Source organism: Poecile atricapillus, chromosome Z (assembly GCF_030490865.1).
Source record: "Poecile atricapillus isolate bPoeAtr1 chromosome Z, bPoeAtr1.hap1, whole genome shotgun sequence".
Taxonomy (NCBI): domain Eukaryota; kingdom Metazoa; phylum Chordata; class Aves; order Passeriformes; family Paridae; genus Poecile; species Poecile atricapillus.
The window spans coordinates 10,038,385-10,056,805 of record NC_081289.1 but is presented as its reverse complement, the minus strand read 5'-3'; the positions used below and the strand labels follow the sequence as shown (position 1 = coordinate 10,056,805).

The 18,421-nt window shown below is 35.7% G+C and overlaps 1 protein-coding gene across 2 annotated transcripts in view; it reads right to left on the bottom strand.

The window, feature by feature from the left end:
- Positions 1–18,421, bottom strand: part of LOC131572814 (hepatocyte growth factor-like) — a 54,447-nt gene that overhangs the window by 4,779 nt on the left and 31,247 nt on the right. For both annotated transcript variants that reach the window (XM_058826191.1, XM_058826192.1), the window contains exons 8-16: positions 12,307–12,481; positions 10,723–10,850; positions 9,225–9,327; positions 7,307–7,446; positions 5,262–5,300; positions 4,696–4,792; positions 1,901–1,975; positions 1,163–1,309; positions 382–488 (exon numbers count right to left, since the gene is read on the bottom strand). In XM_058826191.1, coding sequence (XP_058682174.1) covers positions 382–488; positions 1,163–1,309; positions 1,901–1,975; positions 4,696–4,792; positions 5,262–5,300; positions 7,307–7,446; positions 9,225–9,327; positions 10,723–10,850; positions 12,307–12,481 — 1,011 coding nt within the window. The remainder of the gene's footprint in view (positions 1–381; positions 489–1,162; positions 1,310–1,900; positions 1,976–4,695; positions 4,793–5,261; positions 5,301–7,306; positions 7,447–9,224; positions 9,328–10,722; positions 10,851–12,306; positions 12,482–18,421) is intronic.

Here is an 18,421-nt window from a genome sequence, read left to right as displayed (position 1 = left end):
GAGACTCCTCAAGTCGATGAACAAAGATTTGTCAAAAAACCCTGCTAACATTCTGTAAATCAATTTTGCTATTTTTTTTAACATGTAGATTGGTGTTTTTCTCTAATTCACTCCTTGAAAATGTTTGAATCATTATGCTTGTTCCTTAAACAACAACAACAACAACAACAAAGAAAGACTAGTGGAAAATATTTAATATTAAATTAACTTGGATAAAAGGCTCAGAGATTGAGAAAATTAGAAAAGAAAACAACAACTCTATTTCTGAACAAGAAGTGTTGGACAACCATGGCATCAGGCAATACCCGCAGCCTCACCTATAATGACAAGAGGAAGTAAGTTCTCAACGTATTCATTTAGTTTTTAAAAATAGTTTCTTACATCCAGTGTATCCCCATCCATAAACACTGCAGCTGGTCTTCTCTGGAATGGTACATCCAGAAATGGGCAGCCGGATTATTTCCACAAAATTTGTCAATATAGCAGGTCTGAAAAGAGGAAAAAAGTAATTGATATAATGGATTTTACTTAACTTTCTAAAATGTATTTTTAAAATTACATTAAGTTTATTATAGACCACAGCAATTAAAATCTGTTCCAATTCTTTTCCTTTCATTTTCTGTCTTTGAAGAATATGATGGATTCTTCTACCTATTTTTTGTACTACAGCTGCCAACTGTCAAAAAATTCTTGAAATGCTGTCACCACAGCATATTTAACTTGGGTTTTATTCTTAAAAGTAAGCAGTGATGGCATTTCATTTGGATATATAGGTTTGTTAATATGGAGAAATTTTGAAAGCCTGTATATACACAAGGATTTCAGCTACAATCTGGTGCTTATTCTATAAATTAAAACCATATACTAGTCCATGTGGGTACTTTGTGGGTTTTCTTTAAATTTCCCAACAAACCTAAACATGGTTAACAGGAAGAATAATGTCAGTATGATTTCACAAGAGTATCATCTGTTTTCTGAGTAATGTCGATGGACCTGCATTTCTGTGTATACCAAGTCAAAATTCCTTTCAGTTGGAAGTTTACCCCATGGAGACAACATCTGTAGTATTGGAGATAGTAGAGCAATGAACTTCCAAATCCCATTTAGGAAGACTCTCACCCAGCAGATGAAACTCCTGGAATTCACAATCACAGCTACTAACCTGCTAAGCTTCAGCAAGACCAAATCTGACCCTGCGGGGCCATATACCAACTGGGAGATATTCCGGACTTGTCTACGCTTCTCCTCTCCCTTTCCCTTGATGTTATGGACTCCAAGCCAGGCTTTGTAGTCTTTCAAATCCTTGTACCTAAATGAGGCAAAGTTGGTTATGATTTTTTTGACTGTAATAAAAAAACTAAAAAACTCTACTTAATATGATTATGCTGGAAAATCTTAACTAACGCTCCTTAGCAGAAATGGCTTCATGCTGCCAACTGCTATTCCAAAATCAACATGCTTGGATGTAAGATTTTGGCCTGAAGCCATTACATAATTTTATCTTTAACTGTTACTAAAATCTATTTTTTTTCATAATAGTATCCAAACATTTAAATCATTGGACAGTATGAACCTTTGAACTTTTTTAGATTTACCCAAGTTTTCTATTTTATTTTGTCCAGTTAAGCAGAAGCATGAAATTATTCTCATAAAGAGGCAATTGTCTAACCGCAACACTTGGAAAATCTATTTATGTTTCTATGTAAAATAGCCAGAGCTATTTAGATTTATAGCAATAATAACAGAAAATATCAAGGTCCCACAGGCCTTTTATATCAGAAAAGCAGTGTTAAAGCCAAACAGGAGGAAAAACTGCTGCATTCGAGTTGAAGAAGAGTTGTGCTGATAAATTCCTGAAAATAGATGTATTTTAATACTGCAAAGTTACAGACTACTGTACCGAGAAGGGAAACACTGCCTTGCTGTAAGAACCCACTCTTCTTTTATTAAAGTACCACCACAGATATGCTTATTCCTGGGGGGAAAAAGAAAAGAAAAAAAGGTTAAAATAAAACCCAGAACCAGTAGTATTAGTTTCTACATAGTCAAAAAATTTAGTATTTTGCTCCCCACACGTTTGCTGGTGAAAAGTGGCAGACTGACAACATGTGGAAACTTGTCTCTGTCCCTTTGCTCTACAGTTTCAGCACTTACAGTAACATAACATTACAGAGCTTTACTCCAATGTGCAAAAATCAGAAAGACAAGTTCAGTTACCCTGTTCATTTAGTGGTTTTAAAGCTGAATTTGTAATAAGACAACTAATTTAATTTTTTTTTTTTTAATAAAAGGGTCAATTCTTTGTAACAGGAACTGGACTGAAACTTTCAAGCAAGTCCCCAAACTGCCACCAGATGTAAACAACATTTGGTCATTATTCATGTAAGTATTATTCAAAGCATTGACCTCAAGGTGGAGAGTTCCTATTTGATTACAAGCCCTAGGAGATTTGTGTCCCCACATACTTCAGTTGGAAACAATCTGCAGTGTATGACATCCTACATGTGATTATAGAAAACCTGAAGCATAATATATCAAGTAAAATTAAAGCAATTAGGCATGACAGTTCTTAAAAAAAAAAAAATACTGTGGAATGTAAATTAATTAGTTTCCTTCTCTGTGCCGCCAAAATTGCATTTATTTTCTGTAGCTCTCTGGAAAGTGAGTCAGAATTGTCAGCAATTTGAGAAAAACTTAAAATCTCAAAATTTATAAATTCAAATCACACAAATGTTCAAAGCTTTGCAAAGAACTGCTGGATGGATAACAGATTATCTGTGGAGTTCACAGACAGCAAGGTAACACAGAGCTTTGACTTTTATTATTTTTTAATCATATTTTGTTTGAGGAGCAAAATATCTGGTCCAAAAGACTGGAGTCTTCTACATGTAGGTTCTAGCTTGTTTTATTATAAAAATATCACAGGAATATAACTATGTTCTTCCATGTTATGTTTGCATCACTTATTATCTCATACAGAATTTCATTATCTGCATTAGAAGACTCATTAGTACACATAGAAAGGTAAATTCCTCATTTAAGTGTGGGGAAAAATTAGAGCTGGTTCCATGAAACAGATTAAATCCATTTAAATACACTTGGTTACAGAATCTGAATTGGATATACAAGAAAATTTCATTGATCAATTTAAGATTTAGAGGTGGGCTCTGGTTACCAAATACAAGTAGTTTCTAAGTTTCACTGGACCTTCACCATTCAGACAAAGCAGTTCATTTTGGAGTGTACAGTTAGGCTTTCTTGCAGAAAGGTCAGAAGTTATTAAGATTTTGTTTCTGACAATGTTCTATTTGCTTCCTTGGTAACAATGAAAAATAAAACTACATTTTTATGCCCACATGTAATACTTCAAGATATATTTTGCTGCTGGAGTATTCCAAGAATCGCCTATTCATAGAAGGATCTGCAATCATTTAAGTACTCACGTTTCATAGAATTTTATTGCATATCAGAAAATCCAGGTTCAACTATCCTAAAAATAGCTATTTAAATTTTAGGCACAAAGATGTAATTCACCTTACCTGCCTAAAAGTTCATCAAGTATCACAGCTACTTTTAAAACAGTACAAAGATAAACTTTTCCAGGGAGTGATTTAGCCCACCTGTTTGGTTACTTATCTAGGAATTTAGTGATCTTCCTCTAGAAAAGTCTCCCTAAACCATCCAATGCACTCCCAATATGTCGAGATCTGATGGATCTCAGAAAATGCAAAGGTTACCAGGGATGGGTAGAACCCCCCCTCCCTGAACTTCTCTAGCAATGAAGAGATGTAGAGAATATATATTTTTTATCTTTACTCCCATTTTCCATGTAATACCTCTTTTACAACATAGTTTTTAAACAGATGATGAATCATAAGCTAATAGAATTTAAATTAGTCTAGTCCAGCAGACAAAATACCTTATTTTAGTTTTTTGGTTTTGGTTTTTTGTTTGTTTTTTTTTTTTTTCATGATAGAAGATCCAGGGCCAATGCATGAGATTCCTGTTATAAACTAATGACTCACACTTCCAGCTGATGAGTTATGAACCAGAGTAAAGAACATAGGAAACAACCATTCTGTGTTCTGGCCTTTATGCTGCAGTAAAGATCTGCAATAATGTAATACATGTGTTATACACAAGTTGTGCATGTTAGGGTCTTGTTTCACAGAATGAAAAGCATTTCCTTATAGCTCCTACTTTATTTTTTTATTGCCAAATAAATATTAATTGCAATTAAAATAAATTTTAATCCCCTATGCAATGACATAGGGGAAAGCTTAATTTGACGCAGGCATAAATCCTGAATCCTACATTCACAATTAAAGGCTCTGCCATCAAAGTGAAAATATTGATCTGAAATTCATTTTCTTATAACAGCCTCTAAAACAAACAGTTTAATGCTGAATGTGAAGCCAATGTTATGAAAAGACTTGCAGTAGCTAATAGAAAGAGCAGAACACTATGATTGCAGTGCAGGTTCATGTGTATAAGTTAGTGATAATGAACATATAAAGTATTTCACTAGCAGAGTGAATGCTATGGCATCACCTGACATTAGAAGAAGGCTTATTCTCTGCTTTTGCAGAACTTAACTGCAATGTAGAAATATTCTTATTATGGTCACCATTTTCTATAGTTCAAAAATGAATATTCTAGTAATTGTATTGTCCTTCTAATTAAAGTGATAGTTACCTGTATGTCAAACTAACCACCCATCCTTCGTTAGTTTGTGTTGGGATTCCATTTACAACTCTCAAATGTTTTGTTGAGGCACAAGGAATGGCAGTATCTGAAAGCAGGTCCAGAGATCACATTTTACTAAAAACAGCGGTAGAAAACCATCACAGTTGCATATAAGGACCACAAGAAGGTCAATCTTTCTTATACATTAGCTTTCCTATGCTAATGGAATATATTTCTAGGCCATCAAAACTACTTCAGTACAGCTGAGTAGGTCTATTTAAATATCCATAGGGTATATAAAATACATAAATTTAAATAGTTTTTTGAGATTTACATTCTTAAAAACCAAACATTGACACTCATTACCAAATCACACCACTGGCAAAACATGACAGTGAAAATAGATAAATATAATAAAGTTATTCCCCATTTTTGTCTTGTAAAATTAATTTTGCTCAGTCTATATGGTGGGGTTTTTTTATAACCTTAAATAATCTTTTTTTTGTTTCCCAATTGGAAAGAAATGTCTAGATTGAGAAGATAGTCATGCACTGTTCATACACAAACTTACTTACCATCGAAGCTGGTTGTAGTAGGAGTTGTATCACCTTCACCTAGAGAGACACATAAAATAGCCATAATACAAAATTAAAATATATTTAAAAATTGAATAAAACACAACAACAAATGACATATTGTTAACTTTAATGGCTCCCAAATTTTTAAACTTCAATGATTTTTTCAATACACTGTAAAATCAGTATTCAGTAGGGCTTAACAAAAGGGAAAAATTTTATTCCAATAGAATTAAATAAGAGATAAACATTTTGTAACAGGAATGTCAAGCATTTTTCTTCTTGGCTGAATCCTGAAGACATCAGGCTCCCAATCATGTTCAATTTACATCTTTCATTCAAACAAGCAAACGCTGAAAAATAAAGTTATCACTTTTATATAAGCTTTCAGGAACTTTAGAAGTCATGTGATTAAATCCAAAGAAGACTGAAAGAAATTCTCAACTCCTTAAAAAACTTTGAAAGACATTTTATGTTCCTGTCAGCAAAAACTTTTTCCTATCAACACATGCTCCCCAAAATTTGGTTCAGCTCTTCCATCTAGTCCAATTTAAAAAATAGTTACAAGTTTGTTTCTAAATGTTTACCTTCAGTGACACATACAGAGTGACACAGCATTATGACCTAGAGGTACAGCGGCAACTGCTGAAAACTTGCACAAGGAAAATTCAAACAGTCTCATCCAACTAGATTTCCATCATTAAGAAAACATGAGTGTATACTCACACACATATATAGGTATATTCCTATATATACATACAGTTATACTCACAGTTAAATTTCTATGTGCATTTATACACAAAAGCATAAATATGTGCGTATATGTGTATGCATTTGTGTGCATATACCTGCGTGTGTTTCTATGTATGACTGTATGTGTGTGCATATATATTTATATAATATTGTAATGCTGGTCCATATGAGTTACAATTGTAAAACTGGCATATTCCCTCTCTGGTGTTTATTGCAGAAATGTACTACACACCAGTTCTGGATACCCTACAAATGTTTGCTGAGAATACATCCTTAGGAATTCACAGATCCAAATAATGAACTCAGAATACATGAATAAAACGTATATTTCTTCAGCTGTTATTCTTAATTTATATTTACACAAATAACCTTTTTCACAGTTTTGTTTACTCTTCACATAGATGCCAAAATATCACCTGAGACTTCAAATACCACTTTTTAGAGATGCTGGATCTTGGGCTGTGAGGAAATGCAGCAAATTGCCGCTAGGAATGAGTGTAACATTATCCTTAACCTCTAGAGATCACAGACATGCATTCAAAAGTCTGATTTACCATTTAAGTGTTCTCCCAGGACATACAGCAAAGTAATTTAGAAATAAGAATTGAAAAGAAAGATTCTGAATGTAAATGTGAATTGCACATTTTTCAGCATAAAACTATCTTTTTCTACTTGTCATCAGTTTACTGCTGAATTCCCTAGGATTATTAATTCTGTTTATTTAAGCCATTTAGATTTAAACATTCAGCTTCAGAGGCATGAATTTTCTAATTCTTGCCAGGAGTTAAATCATCTCATAAACATCCAAAAGCAAAATCTAATCTTTATAGCACATATACACTTCAGCATATATATAGTGAGTTATCCTAACATTACAAAGACATCACACAAAGAGTCTCTGAAGCTTTTAGACCAGAAGATAACTCTTCCTGGGTTTCTTGAGGCCACAGCCAGCATTCTGACCGCTAGACAATTCTTTGTCTCCATCCAGCCCTCATTCAATAGTTAGATCTGTTGGAAAATGTTTGACCATCTGTAATAGCCCCTTTGTGCTCCTGCTGCATAAATAAGTCTTGAAATCTCCAAGCTGGTCAAGGAAAAGAACCCCTTGTTCATATGTTGCACAAGCAGCTTCTGTCTGCTCCTTCTCAGTCACGCACAATTGATTCCTGATAGAATCACACATTTTCTGCTGCCACAAGAGCCAGCAGGAAGGTGTGCATAGGCATGTGACACCGTGCCTTCACTGGGACTGCACAGCTGACAACGCCAGCGGCGTACCGAGTACTCACATCGAGAAATAGGGCAGTAATCCCAGGGAACAAGAGGATCATCTGTGTAACACCAGGGACCGTGAAAATCATCATCTGGATTGCGGCAATAGTTTTTCTTCAGTTTACTAACATCTGGTTCTCTGAATATTTGTATATGCCTACAGGGAAAAAAAAATTCAAAGTGTTGAAAAGCTTTATACTATAGCCCAAATTTTCAAAGGTTAAATGTTGCTTTGCTCCACATTGTGTTATTAGCTGATTGAGAAGCCTACAGGTCAGGGTTTAGGGCTGGTTAAAATCAAAGGGAAGATGAGACCCAAGTATTTTCTGGATCTGGGTCCAACTTTCCTCTGGTTAGTATTTTAAGCACTGTGTCCACTGGGCAGCTGGGAGACTTCCAGATCTCCCACTCAAGCTAAAATCTCTAGATACCCTCAGGAGGGATCATTATACTGATTAGAAGAGTGCCTGTGATGCCCTCAGCAAATCTGCAGGCCTCTCTGGGGAGCACAGGTACCTTCTCCTGCAGGTTAACAGCACAGGGGAGCATTGAATCTACAATGCTGAATCAAAGGCAAAAGAAAGGCAAACTAAGAAAGTTAGAAAGGATGAGCAGCAGGCAAGGAGAAAGATGAATGGCTCAGACAAACTTCAGTGATAGATCACTAAGCCGCAAGCCTACGTGAAGCACTTTAGAGGTGAAATTTTGAGGCCAAAATCTGAAGTGGAGGAAGATGTTTATTTTTGTCTTGTCAGATACAAGGATACAAGCTTACTTAGTTACAGCTGTACCACTCCTTCAGTTCATAACCAACTATGCATGCTGCCATTAGAACACCCATAACCAGAGAAACTGTTGGAGTAAGACAGAAAACTCCCCAAAGGAGTTCCCAGGTGGAAAATGTGTGGGAGTAAGAAACAAAAGGCTGATCTATGCTATATTAGATCAATGCAATTGCATCAAGTATCCAGTAGGTTTCTACTGCCTCATTCACAGCAAACTAAGACTTATCATGCTTCTCATAAAGCATGAATTTTAACCTCTGCTTCCCTTACATGGGCAGCACACTGGAGCATGTGTCCTCTCTCACAGCATCTGTGGGAAGAAACACACGCAATCCAGGTGATGGTAGCAGACAGGACCACTGAAGCTTTTTGCAATATAGCCTCCCCAAAGGCTGACTTCCTGACTCACACAGTCCTTCCAAAAGAAAATAGCTTATATGTTCAGCACTGTGAACCTAAAACAAGTACCAAAGCTAATAGTGACACATTTGCATCAGCTTCAGAAACTAAAAGAAAATGGAGAGACTATTTTCATCACAGCCACTAGTGCGTGTGACACACAGCAAAACATTTTATGAATCTCTCCTGATAATTCATTTTACTTCAACAAATAAATTAACTTGCCATTTCTACTACTTGAGTATGAAGCCAAAGTAATGATGAACAATGGAAATTGTTGGTCTGTTTATTGGCATTTGACACCAGTGTCACTAGATTGTAGACTAAAGAGTCAATTTCAGGCTGCAAGGAACATTAGGTGGTTTCAAGTTCAACCTCCTCCTTGAAGCAGCATGAACTATGAGACGAGGCTGATGAGACAACCATTTCCTCTCATTTCTGATATCTTATTGTACCAAACTTTCAAGGACTAGAATGGGGTAAAATAGGCCAGTAAACTAAACACTAAGAAACATCCCAAAGCCTGCAATTAGTGGTTAGCCCAAAACAAAGTTATGTTGTGCAATATATATAAACACGAAGCAAAAAAAAGAAAAAGATAAAAATAAAGATTAGGAAAACAAAGATATTAAAAGCTCCAGGGCATAAGGGGCTACTTAAAAATCAGTGCAGATGAAAAAGAGTTGCCATCTGGAGGCAGTATTTATTCAGGACTCACTGAAACATCTCTTTCTGTTTAATATGTACACACCTACGCAAGTCTTCAATATTTTTGTCCCATGTGGAGCAAGTTAGCCCAAATCTTGTCTTGGACAGATTCCCCATATAACTCTTGCCATTGCCACGATAGCAATCTGAAAAAAGAATGTTGAGACAAAAAAGTGGAATGATAGTGCAACATTAAGAAGAAAACTCTTCCTTTCCATCAGTAATCCAAATTATTAAAGACAAGTGCTGTTTAGCAAATGCTATACACTATTAATCAGACAATTGTATAAGTCAGATCGGAAGAAAAATGGAAAATAGTTTTCAAATTTACATACATAATCTCCTGTTTGAAACCTTCATTCCCAACACAGCAGCATTTTAAATTTTGTCTTACTTGCATATACTTGGAAAATTTATTTCATAAATAGTTGGTTTATGATTAATTTAGAAGGGTCACACAGAATATCCTAGAAGCTGTCAAAGCTAGTTTATTCAAAACCAAGAAAAAGCGGTCCTCTATTTCTCCCTCCACAAAAACCAGGCATTCAGTTTAGTTTTGTGTCGTTTCCAGATATTAGCAATGGTGTATAATTCTAGAGTCAAGTAATTCTTCAGCAAAATCAAAAAAATCATCATGACTTCAATTTTAATGTAATTCAAAACTTACCTGTTCACTCCATCTGAAGTCATGTTTAATTGATAAGCTTTTATCACAAGCCTTTTTGAGAATTTTCAAGAGAATTGTTTAAAATGATCAGAACTATAAAGACATTTTGTATAAAGCACTTAATTTCATATTCATCAGTATTTTTACTTTTTGATAATTGATACTTTACAAGAAACACAGAATGACTATAAAAGTTTAATCCTTTCTCTGACATAAGTCTTGGAACTGAAACTTTTTCAAATTTACAGAAAAATAATCTAAAATTTAAAGATGGAGGTGTTAATGTAGCCTGATGTAGGGTTATAGGTCTGAGGTGCTAGCCTCAGTTGATGCTGTGATTGATATCCATTTAGGATGCAACATTACTCCTTATAGTAATATCAAAATCTCATGGGAAAAATATTTGCATGAAGACTCAGAATTAACCTCACAGGCAGAGGTAGGTAAGAGCTCAGAGGATCAATCCCTTCTAGACAAGGAGGCATGTGCAAGAAAATAAAACGGGGAAAAAATCACTTTTGGTAGTCTGAAATGCATTTATAAAAAGACTATGAACCAAGGCAGTCATCTCAGCTGTGGAAAAAGGGCTTTCAAATTAAGAAAAGTAAAGACAGTAGAGCCGATGCATAGATTGGCCTTGTCTAAAAATCTGATCCAATCAAATCTTTGCTGCAGCTTTCCCTGCTGGACTCACAAATTAAGCTGAGAAAGGAATCTCATTTACACCACAATTAATCCCAAGCATGCCAATAAAGTCAAAGTGGAGCTACATAGGTGCAACTCAGACACAACTTCTCCAGTTTTCAAGGGTATTTGATGTTTGGGACAGTACGGCATTCACTTAAAGTCACACTATCACCCTTTCCTCTGTTACCTTGTTCATTTGATACATCGCACTTCGGAATCTGGGAGCAATAACCAACACGGATGTTTGGGTCAGTGGTAAAGCACCAGGGTGATTCAGATCCATCTGGATTTCGGCAGTAGTTCTCCCTCAAATCCCTATAAAAATAAATATGTTAGCTCTCAGCAGGGATAACCTAAGCTCACCAATGTGGTCGATTGTTTTTTGCTATGAATTAACAAAAATTCAGGCTCATTCAGGTCTCTGTGTTACTGATCAGTGTCAAGTGCAAGGAGATGAGGAGCCAGTAAGAACACAGTGTCCAGAAAAAAACATTAATTGTAAGAAGAGTATGTTTGTGGAAATTCATTTCCAGCAGACACATGTTTTGATGGGATATAAGGTTTCATTTGAAGATTAACAATATTTTCATTCAGGATCCTCCATCAAAATTTGCATTCAGCTGACATTGGATACACCTGCAATACATTACAAGTGCTTTTAAATATAAACATTTGCCAGAGTGCTTAAAACTCCCTGTACTTTGAATGGTTCTACTGACTTTGGAGAAACAGAGCTAGACTATCAGTAACTCATTTAAGAAACTGAATCATGGAAAATAAAAAAAGTGTATGTTGAAATTCTACACAGCTGTTACCTTTAAAGCAAAAGTTAGTCACAAGGGAGCATCTTTAAATGTCTTTTGCAGCTTGCATGAAATATTCAAAGCTCTTAAATGTAAGTTTTACTTCCCCGTCTCCTGACAGTTGTTGCCATGTTCTGTGCATCTCCATATTTCACTGTGGTTTTTTACATCTGCAGCACTTACTGATAACAGACTATGGAAAGAATGGGCCTAACACAGCAATGCTTACTGATATTTACCCATCAATAAAGATATTTAGTACAAACTGGGCTGTGGCTCCAATCTGATCAACACGGTTTCTCCTATGCTTAGCTAAAAAAGGACTGAACAAACATTATTAAGGTAACTGCCTAAAATCAGTAGATTATTCACACCTTGGAAGTTTATGAACCATACAGGAAGGTTTGAATACCAGCGGTCAGCCAAGTAAAAGCAGTCCTATTGATGCATCTATATTTAGTAATTAGACAGAAAAAGGATTTAAAATATGAAAAATTAAAGTGCTTTCAAGTATTATAAATGTTAATTATAACAAAGAAGATTACATTCAGATAATATTTACTACATATGTAATTAAAGTCAGCAATCAAGCTGCAAAGAAGTTTTCAGTTCCATTAAAAAAGCCAGTGCTAATGTATCAGCACTGCTGGGATTCAGGTCCCTGCCTGGGACACATCCAGACACTTCACAGTCAAATTGGTGAATACATGCTTGAAGGAAAAGTTCATAAAAATCCTTAGGATTTCACCCAAGTTCATCTAAAACTATTGCTTTGAGATCTGAAGGACTGATTTTCCCAGGCTCACACTGTTTTGAGCCTCAGCAGGTAGAGTGGATGCATCACAACATGGGGCAGGGACAAGGGACCTGTGGTCTGCTCCAGAGGCATGAATTGTTAAACATTTTAAACGTTTTAAAACTCAGCTCTTTTCCCACTGCAGTAAAAATACCCTCATGTCTCTACTCACTTGCATTTGAAGTTCTCAGGAGTGATGTTGTGCTGGTGAGGATGCTGGGAGTCCCACCTCTGGCACTGGACTCCACTCCAGATGGTGCTGACGGTGCCACGGTAGCCCTCGCCCTGTCCCCGAACGCACGTTGTTGTCTCAGCTGCCGCCTCTGTGCTGTTCACGAAGCTTTCCTCTGCAGACCCAGACAAGAAGTGCTGGTTCATTCTCCCAAGTAGGGCTCAGGATGTCAGGTTTGAACTCCACATTACTGATGGAGTCATGGATTACATGATGTTGAAATCATGGTAATTGCAGTTCTTTGGTAAAATTGCCAATGTGGTTATAGAATAATTTTCTCTTTTTCACATTTACAACATCTACCAAAAATCCAAATTCAAAATAAATGCCAGACTTTATGCTAGTTTATCCACTTGTATGCAGAGTCTGCTATATTTTCTTGCATGACACACCTGGCCTATGCTGTACCATTGGAGGTTAGAAGATATTCCCAGTTACTTTTTCAAGTTCAGCAAATATCATTCCCTCAGCTTTAATAAACTGAGTGATCACCCACATGCGCACTGTTAAACATGGTAACACATATTTATATAGGATTAAAATACAATTGGGTTTCTCTAAAGAATTCCCAGAATATCAGGTCACTGGAAAAAAAAAATAAGATGCAGATAAAAAGTAATAAAAAAAATAGATCATATAAATTATTTTGCTAATTTCTCCTAGAAAGTTTGGGTGTTTTTTTAATGGTTAAAAGAGGGGAAAAAAGGCCTGGCTTTTGAAATCAAAGATCAGTATTCTCTACAGAGAGAAAAATGTTTTAAAGACTAACAAATTCATCAGACTCAAGATCTCTTACAGATGTTGATATACACTGCACTCACCCTGGTGTGGGCTGTCTTGAACTAAAGTCAGAAAAACAGTGGTTTTTAAATGACTCATCCACATAACTTTAAAGTCTCTTTTTATTTCTTATGCAATTTTCATAATTGCAAATTAATGGCACAGATATTGCATCAGATATATACAAAGTAGTACAAAACTAAATACACTGCAGTAGAAGCAATTCTTCTGCAATATCCTCAAAAGTTCCCAATACAATATTTTAAAAGTATCTGCATATCTATTGGTAATTGCTATTGTTCACAAGACTAATTTTATTAATTCTCTTAAAAGTATTAGTTGCCAGCAAAAAGTATGTTAATAAGGTTCTTTAATTAGTTTTCTTCAAATGGTCCAGTGAATAGAACAGTATTTGTGTGTTACTCATAATGTATTTCACTCCTGGTAACTTGAGCCAGTTCCTTGAACTCAGAGAAAATATGGATCTTAAGGAAACCAAATGTCATAACAGATGGTTTTGGCTGATTTGCTGACTGATCTTTGACGTTAAAGATCATTTCCCTGTCAGATGATAACATCAAGTTGTGCAGTTGAATTTTACATTTATCCATGCATCTCTTTTGCTCTTCATCTGGTTGATGTTTTTAAATCAGTGTCTCATGGTCAAATTAATTTCCTGTCCCTCCTTCCCAAGGCAAATGTTGTCCTATTTCAACGGGATTTTGAGTTCCAAGGTCACTCCAAAGTCAAAAGGATATGGCACTGCAAGTATCACAAGGAGGTTTTTGCAGGCTGACAAATGCACTCTTTCTAGGGGACTCATCAAACAGTACTGCAGCTAGCAAAATATACAGACTTTTGTCTATATATCACTTTTTAAATAATTAAACTACAAAAAGATGAATTCATACAACTTAAGGTAATAAATAGTTGCAATATTTACATTTTCCATCATAAATAATATATGAAAACAAATGTTATATTCTAATATAACATCTAAGCTGATTAGAGTGAACATAGCTATGCCAGATTCAAATACATATTAGTCTTTTTCAAAAATACGTGCATTTCTTTTATACAAATGAAAGAGATTTGGGGAAAAACCTGGGAGGGCAGGGGTGAAGAGTTCCCTAAGATGATAAATTTGAGCATACACCCTGCCTTCATAATATTTCCTAAGTAAATGAATAAATTAAAAGTATGTAACTCTGGCAAAAATCTTAAATAATACTAATAATGTAGAAAAAAATCAATCCATTATAAGCTGGTGCAAAGACCTTATTTATGCACAAAAAAAGTTACTATTTCAACTGTAACGACTTGTATCGGCACCTACTGTATACTCAGTCCTGCTAAAGAAAAAATAATTAGGTTAGTGTTTATATATCATTATGTGGGATTGGGTGTTTTTTTCAATCATGTGCCTGAAATGAAATCAGTAATGCCTCAATTGATTTGAGCAAGGTCACAGTAAATTTGTAGAGCATTCCTTCTTGTACATCTGCAGACGTATGAGTCTGGACAGTGACCTCTACCTGTAGATCAGATTTTACAACTTGGCCATGTCAAAATACACAACGTGAAGGCAACAGAAGAATTTAACTTTGACACTGTCATGAACACCTGCACAGCCAAGCCCCTTTCTGGAAAGACTTGCACTATAATGACTAAGAGAGAAATTATTTCAAATATGCAAAGTGTTTATCTGCTACTACTTTGCGGCAGGTCTCATTAAGAATTCAAGTAATGAGAGAGATCACTAAAATATTCTTATTTTAACTAATAAAACAGTTCCATTGTTTCAAAAGATACACAGAACCCTCCCCAAATTCCTCTTGCTCTATCACCTGCATCTACTACAAATATCTCATTTTGAAACATGAAAAATGAGACTCCAAAATATTTCTGAAATTTAATTCTGAAATTATGAGGGCTCGTGGCCTCAGAACCCATTCCCATTCTGGCTATTGAGTCTCACAGAAAACTCAAAACTTACCAAAAAAGGCTTGAGAAATCCTTCATTCATCTGTCGATTCCACAAACAGGCATGATGGGAACAGTCTCCCTATTCCTGTTAATGAAAGTTGGGCTGGATGTGCACAGGAACAGGCAAGAGCTTGAGGAGCAGTGCCTGCCTCACCAGACACTGCAGATTACACAGCACTTGCCAAAATAAGAAGTGCCCAGGCTGTCCAAGCCTACAACTTACATAGTTATCTCCATTCAGTACTGGTCTTGATGTTGAGGCTAATTACTCATCACCCACATACCAAATTAACTAAATCTAATAACTCTGAACATGAACATCAGATGTGCAGAGCATTGGTGAAAGAGCCCTAAGACCACACTCACCAAGTTTTCCTACAAGGCAAAATCAAGATCAAGATCAAAATCTATAAAATTGAATTCCCATCTTTTTCCCAATAAATGCTCTAAAATATAAATTAAGATCTGAAAATCCAAGGGAATGTTCCAATGAGGAAAACAATATAAATTTAATTAGATTAATTTAAAATCAACAAGCAATCCTTACTTTGCAGTACTTACTGATATTTCATAATGGAAGTTCCCAGGATTTTTTTGCTTCAGTTCATGTTTTTTTAGTTCTGAACTGAGATTGCAAGCACTTTTAAGGAAAGATGACACAAAATACCACCTTGCAAAAGACCACTATTTATAATTTATGGATTAAGTATCACTTGTTACTCCTGTAGAAAAGTTCATTATGAACAGAAGAATTTGGTAATTGTTGGCAGCATTTTCCTTCTTTTGAACTTTGTGGGTTTTTGTTTTCTTTTTTAAATTCTGGATGGCTAAGATTAAACATGTAATTCAGACAACCACATGAGGGGATTTCCCACTAGTAGAATTTCTACCTTATGTTCACTCTAAAGTCCTCAATCTAAGAGCAATAATGCAAAGATACCCATTTTTTCCATAAAACCTCCCTTTTTTTGATACTTCAAAATACATAACTTTATTAATTTGGGCCAGCTCATGCATTCATAAATGCTTAAGTAAAAAGATGAAACATTATCCTGAGCCTTATGTGTAAAGCCACAGATAGTCTTCTCAGTTCTGGTTCTCACAGCAACGCCAGCATGAGGGAATCAGCAGGGGCCTTGAGTCATTCGACAGCTGAAGTAAGCAGCTAGATACTATTTCTGACTTTAATCCCAATGACCCAGAAGAAAATCCTGCAAAAATTTTAGGTCAGTGGTGAGAATCACACTGACTTAAAAGAAGTTAGAGATTTTGCTGGAGAATTCATGTTCTTTCATGACAACACAACCTCTGTATTTGTGGAAAAAGACATAGTTGTAAAAGAGGCAAAGTCCTAAATTATATCATGAGGAGAGTACCTTCTCTTGCTTATATTCATGCAATGTCTCTTCTACAGTGTCAGCCAACAGAAGGAAAATGTGCCCTGATTTGTAACAAAGCAATTTTAAAAGTTCATTCTAAATGTGATCCATGCAATTCTGCAAGTGTTAGTAAGAAAGCTGAGAGATGTTTTGAAGCTGCTCATGCTCAGTTACACTGCTTTCAGGCATCCCTTCCTTTAGCAATGGCATTTACAGTTCTGGCACTAGTTTAGTGGCAGCTCCTTCCTTTCCATATTTTCTTCAATGTACCATGACGCAGTACAAGAATGGAAAAAAAACCCCACTGATTTTCAGCGTTTTGCTTTTCTTTTTCAGTAAAAACATATGAGAAAGTGAAGAAATCAATTATAGCCAAGCTCAAGAATCACAGTATGGAAGAACTCATTGTCACCTACAACCTTTACACATACAATTCATTTGTCCATGAGCACAGAGAGATCTTTCCAGGCTGTTCCAGTATCTACAAGAAGGCTTTAAATTTAAACAATTTTTATTTTAAATCTACTAGAAAGAGTAAAAATCTCCTCACATTTAGAGTTCTCAAATTTCACTTTCAAATTCTCATAGAAATTATGAAAATTATTTGAGAAGGATCCTTTTTGAGGAAATATGGATTAAGCTGTTGCATAAACACTGAACACTGGACCTATTATTTGTCTCCTTTTAAAGCAAGATGGAAGATAACATTTTATCAACTACTAATTATCAGTCTCTTTTCATTGCCTCCTTTCTATAAACATCTTTATCTTACACAAATATTAACCTTAAATAAGTCTTACTTTTATTTGTTTACATACAATGATTCAACAAATAACTCTTTAATCAGAACTGTGCTTTCAAATGGGCAGTTGAAATATCTATTTCTAAAGAATCAGTAATTCAATATTGGTGGGGTTTTGCCTTCCCACAGGCTGTGAGCACACTGCAACAGTTCATTTTAGATCTAGATTCTCAGTTTTGGTGTTTCATTACTTGTTCTTTCCCAACAAACCAAGGCCTTTACTGAACTTCCTCAAGGCTTTTCAGGCTCTGGTCACCCCTGACTACTGTCAGTGACTACTTGAGGAAAGGCTAAATCCACAGTAAAGGCACCTAGGTTGGCTGGACATCAGGTAGGCATCAACAAAACACTGTCCTTAACACAGTAAGTCCAAAAAAGCTCTGAAGTTCTCAAATGACTGATAGTTGTAACTTCCTTTATGGGCCTCAGCACCTCTCTAAAGCTCTTCTTAGACGAGCTGCTACCTCTTTGGGTTTTTTTTTAAAGAATTATTAGTCCCCTACTCCTGTCTTCCCTGTAGCCAGTGCTCTCATTCATGCCAAAACAACAGTAATTTTCCTTTTTCATGTTTGCTGGAACTGCTTCCATTTCTTCATTTCATCTTACACTTCTTCATTGCTGTTACTTGTCCTTTTATCCTCTCTTCTAAATATAAATTGTCTCAAGCCAAAACCACAGACACATATGTGAGCAACTTCAAACCAGTCCTGGGGTCCCCAAAGTCTTAATCCAAATCCAGTTTTTGCAGCTTGAGCCATCTCTAATTCCTAATTGCTCCTGTCATCTCTTTCTCACAGCCCTGGCTGTAAGCCACAATGTTTTATGCTGCATTCTGTGCTTGGAAATAAAATTACAATGCCCTCTCTCTCTTCAGTCTTAAAACCATATTTATTTTCTAAACGCTTCCTTCCACCAACTTTTTTGCCGAAAATTTTGTATATGAGCTGTTGTCAGCATTTTGGCTATAGAGCACTCACGACATGTAGCAAAAGCCACAAGCAGCATGCTGCCTTGTGGTCACTCCCCAAAGAGAGGACACCTACATTTTTGTATATGGCCCAAGGACTTGGATTTGCAAGCATTTTTCCTAATTAGTATTTCTTGTAAA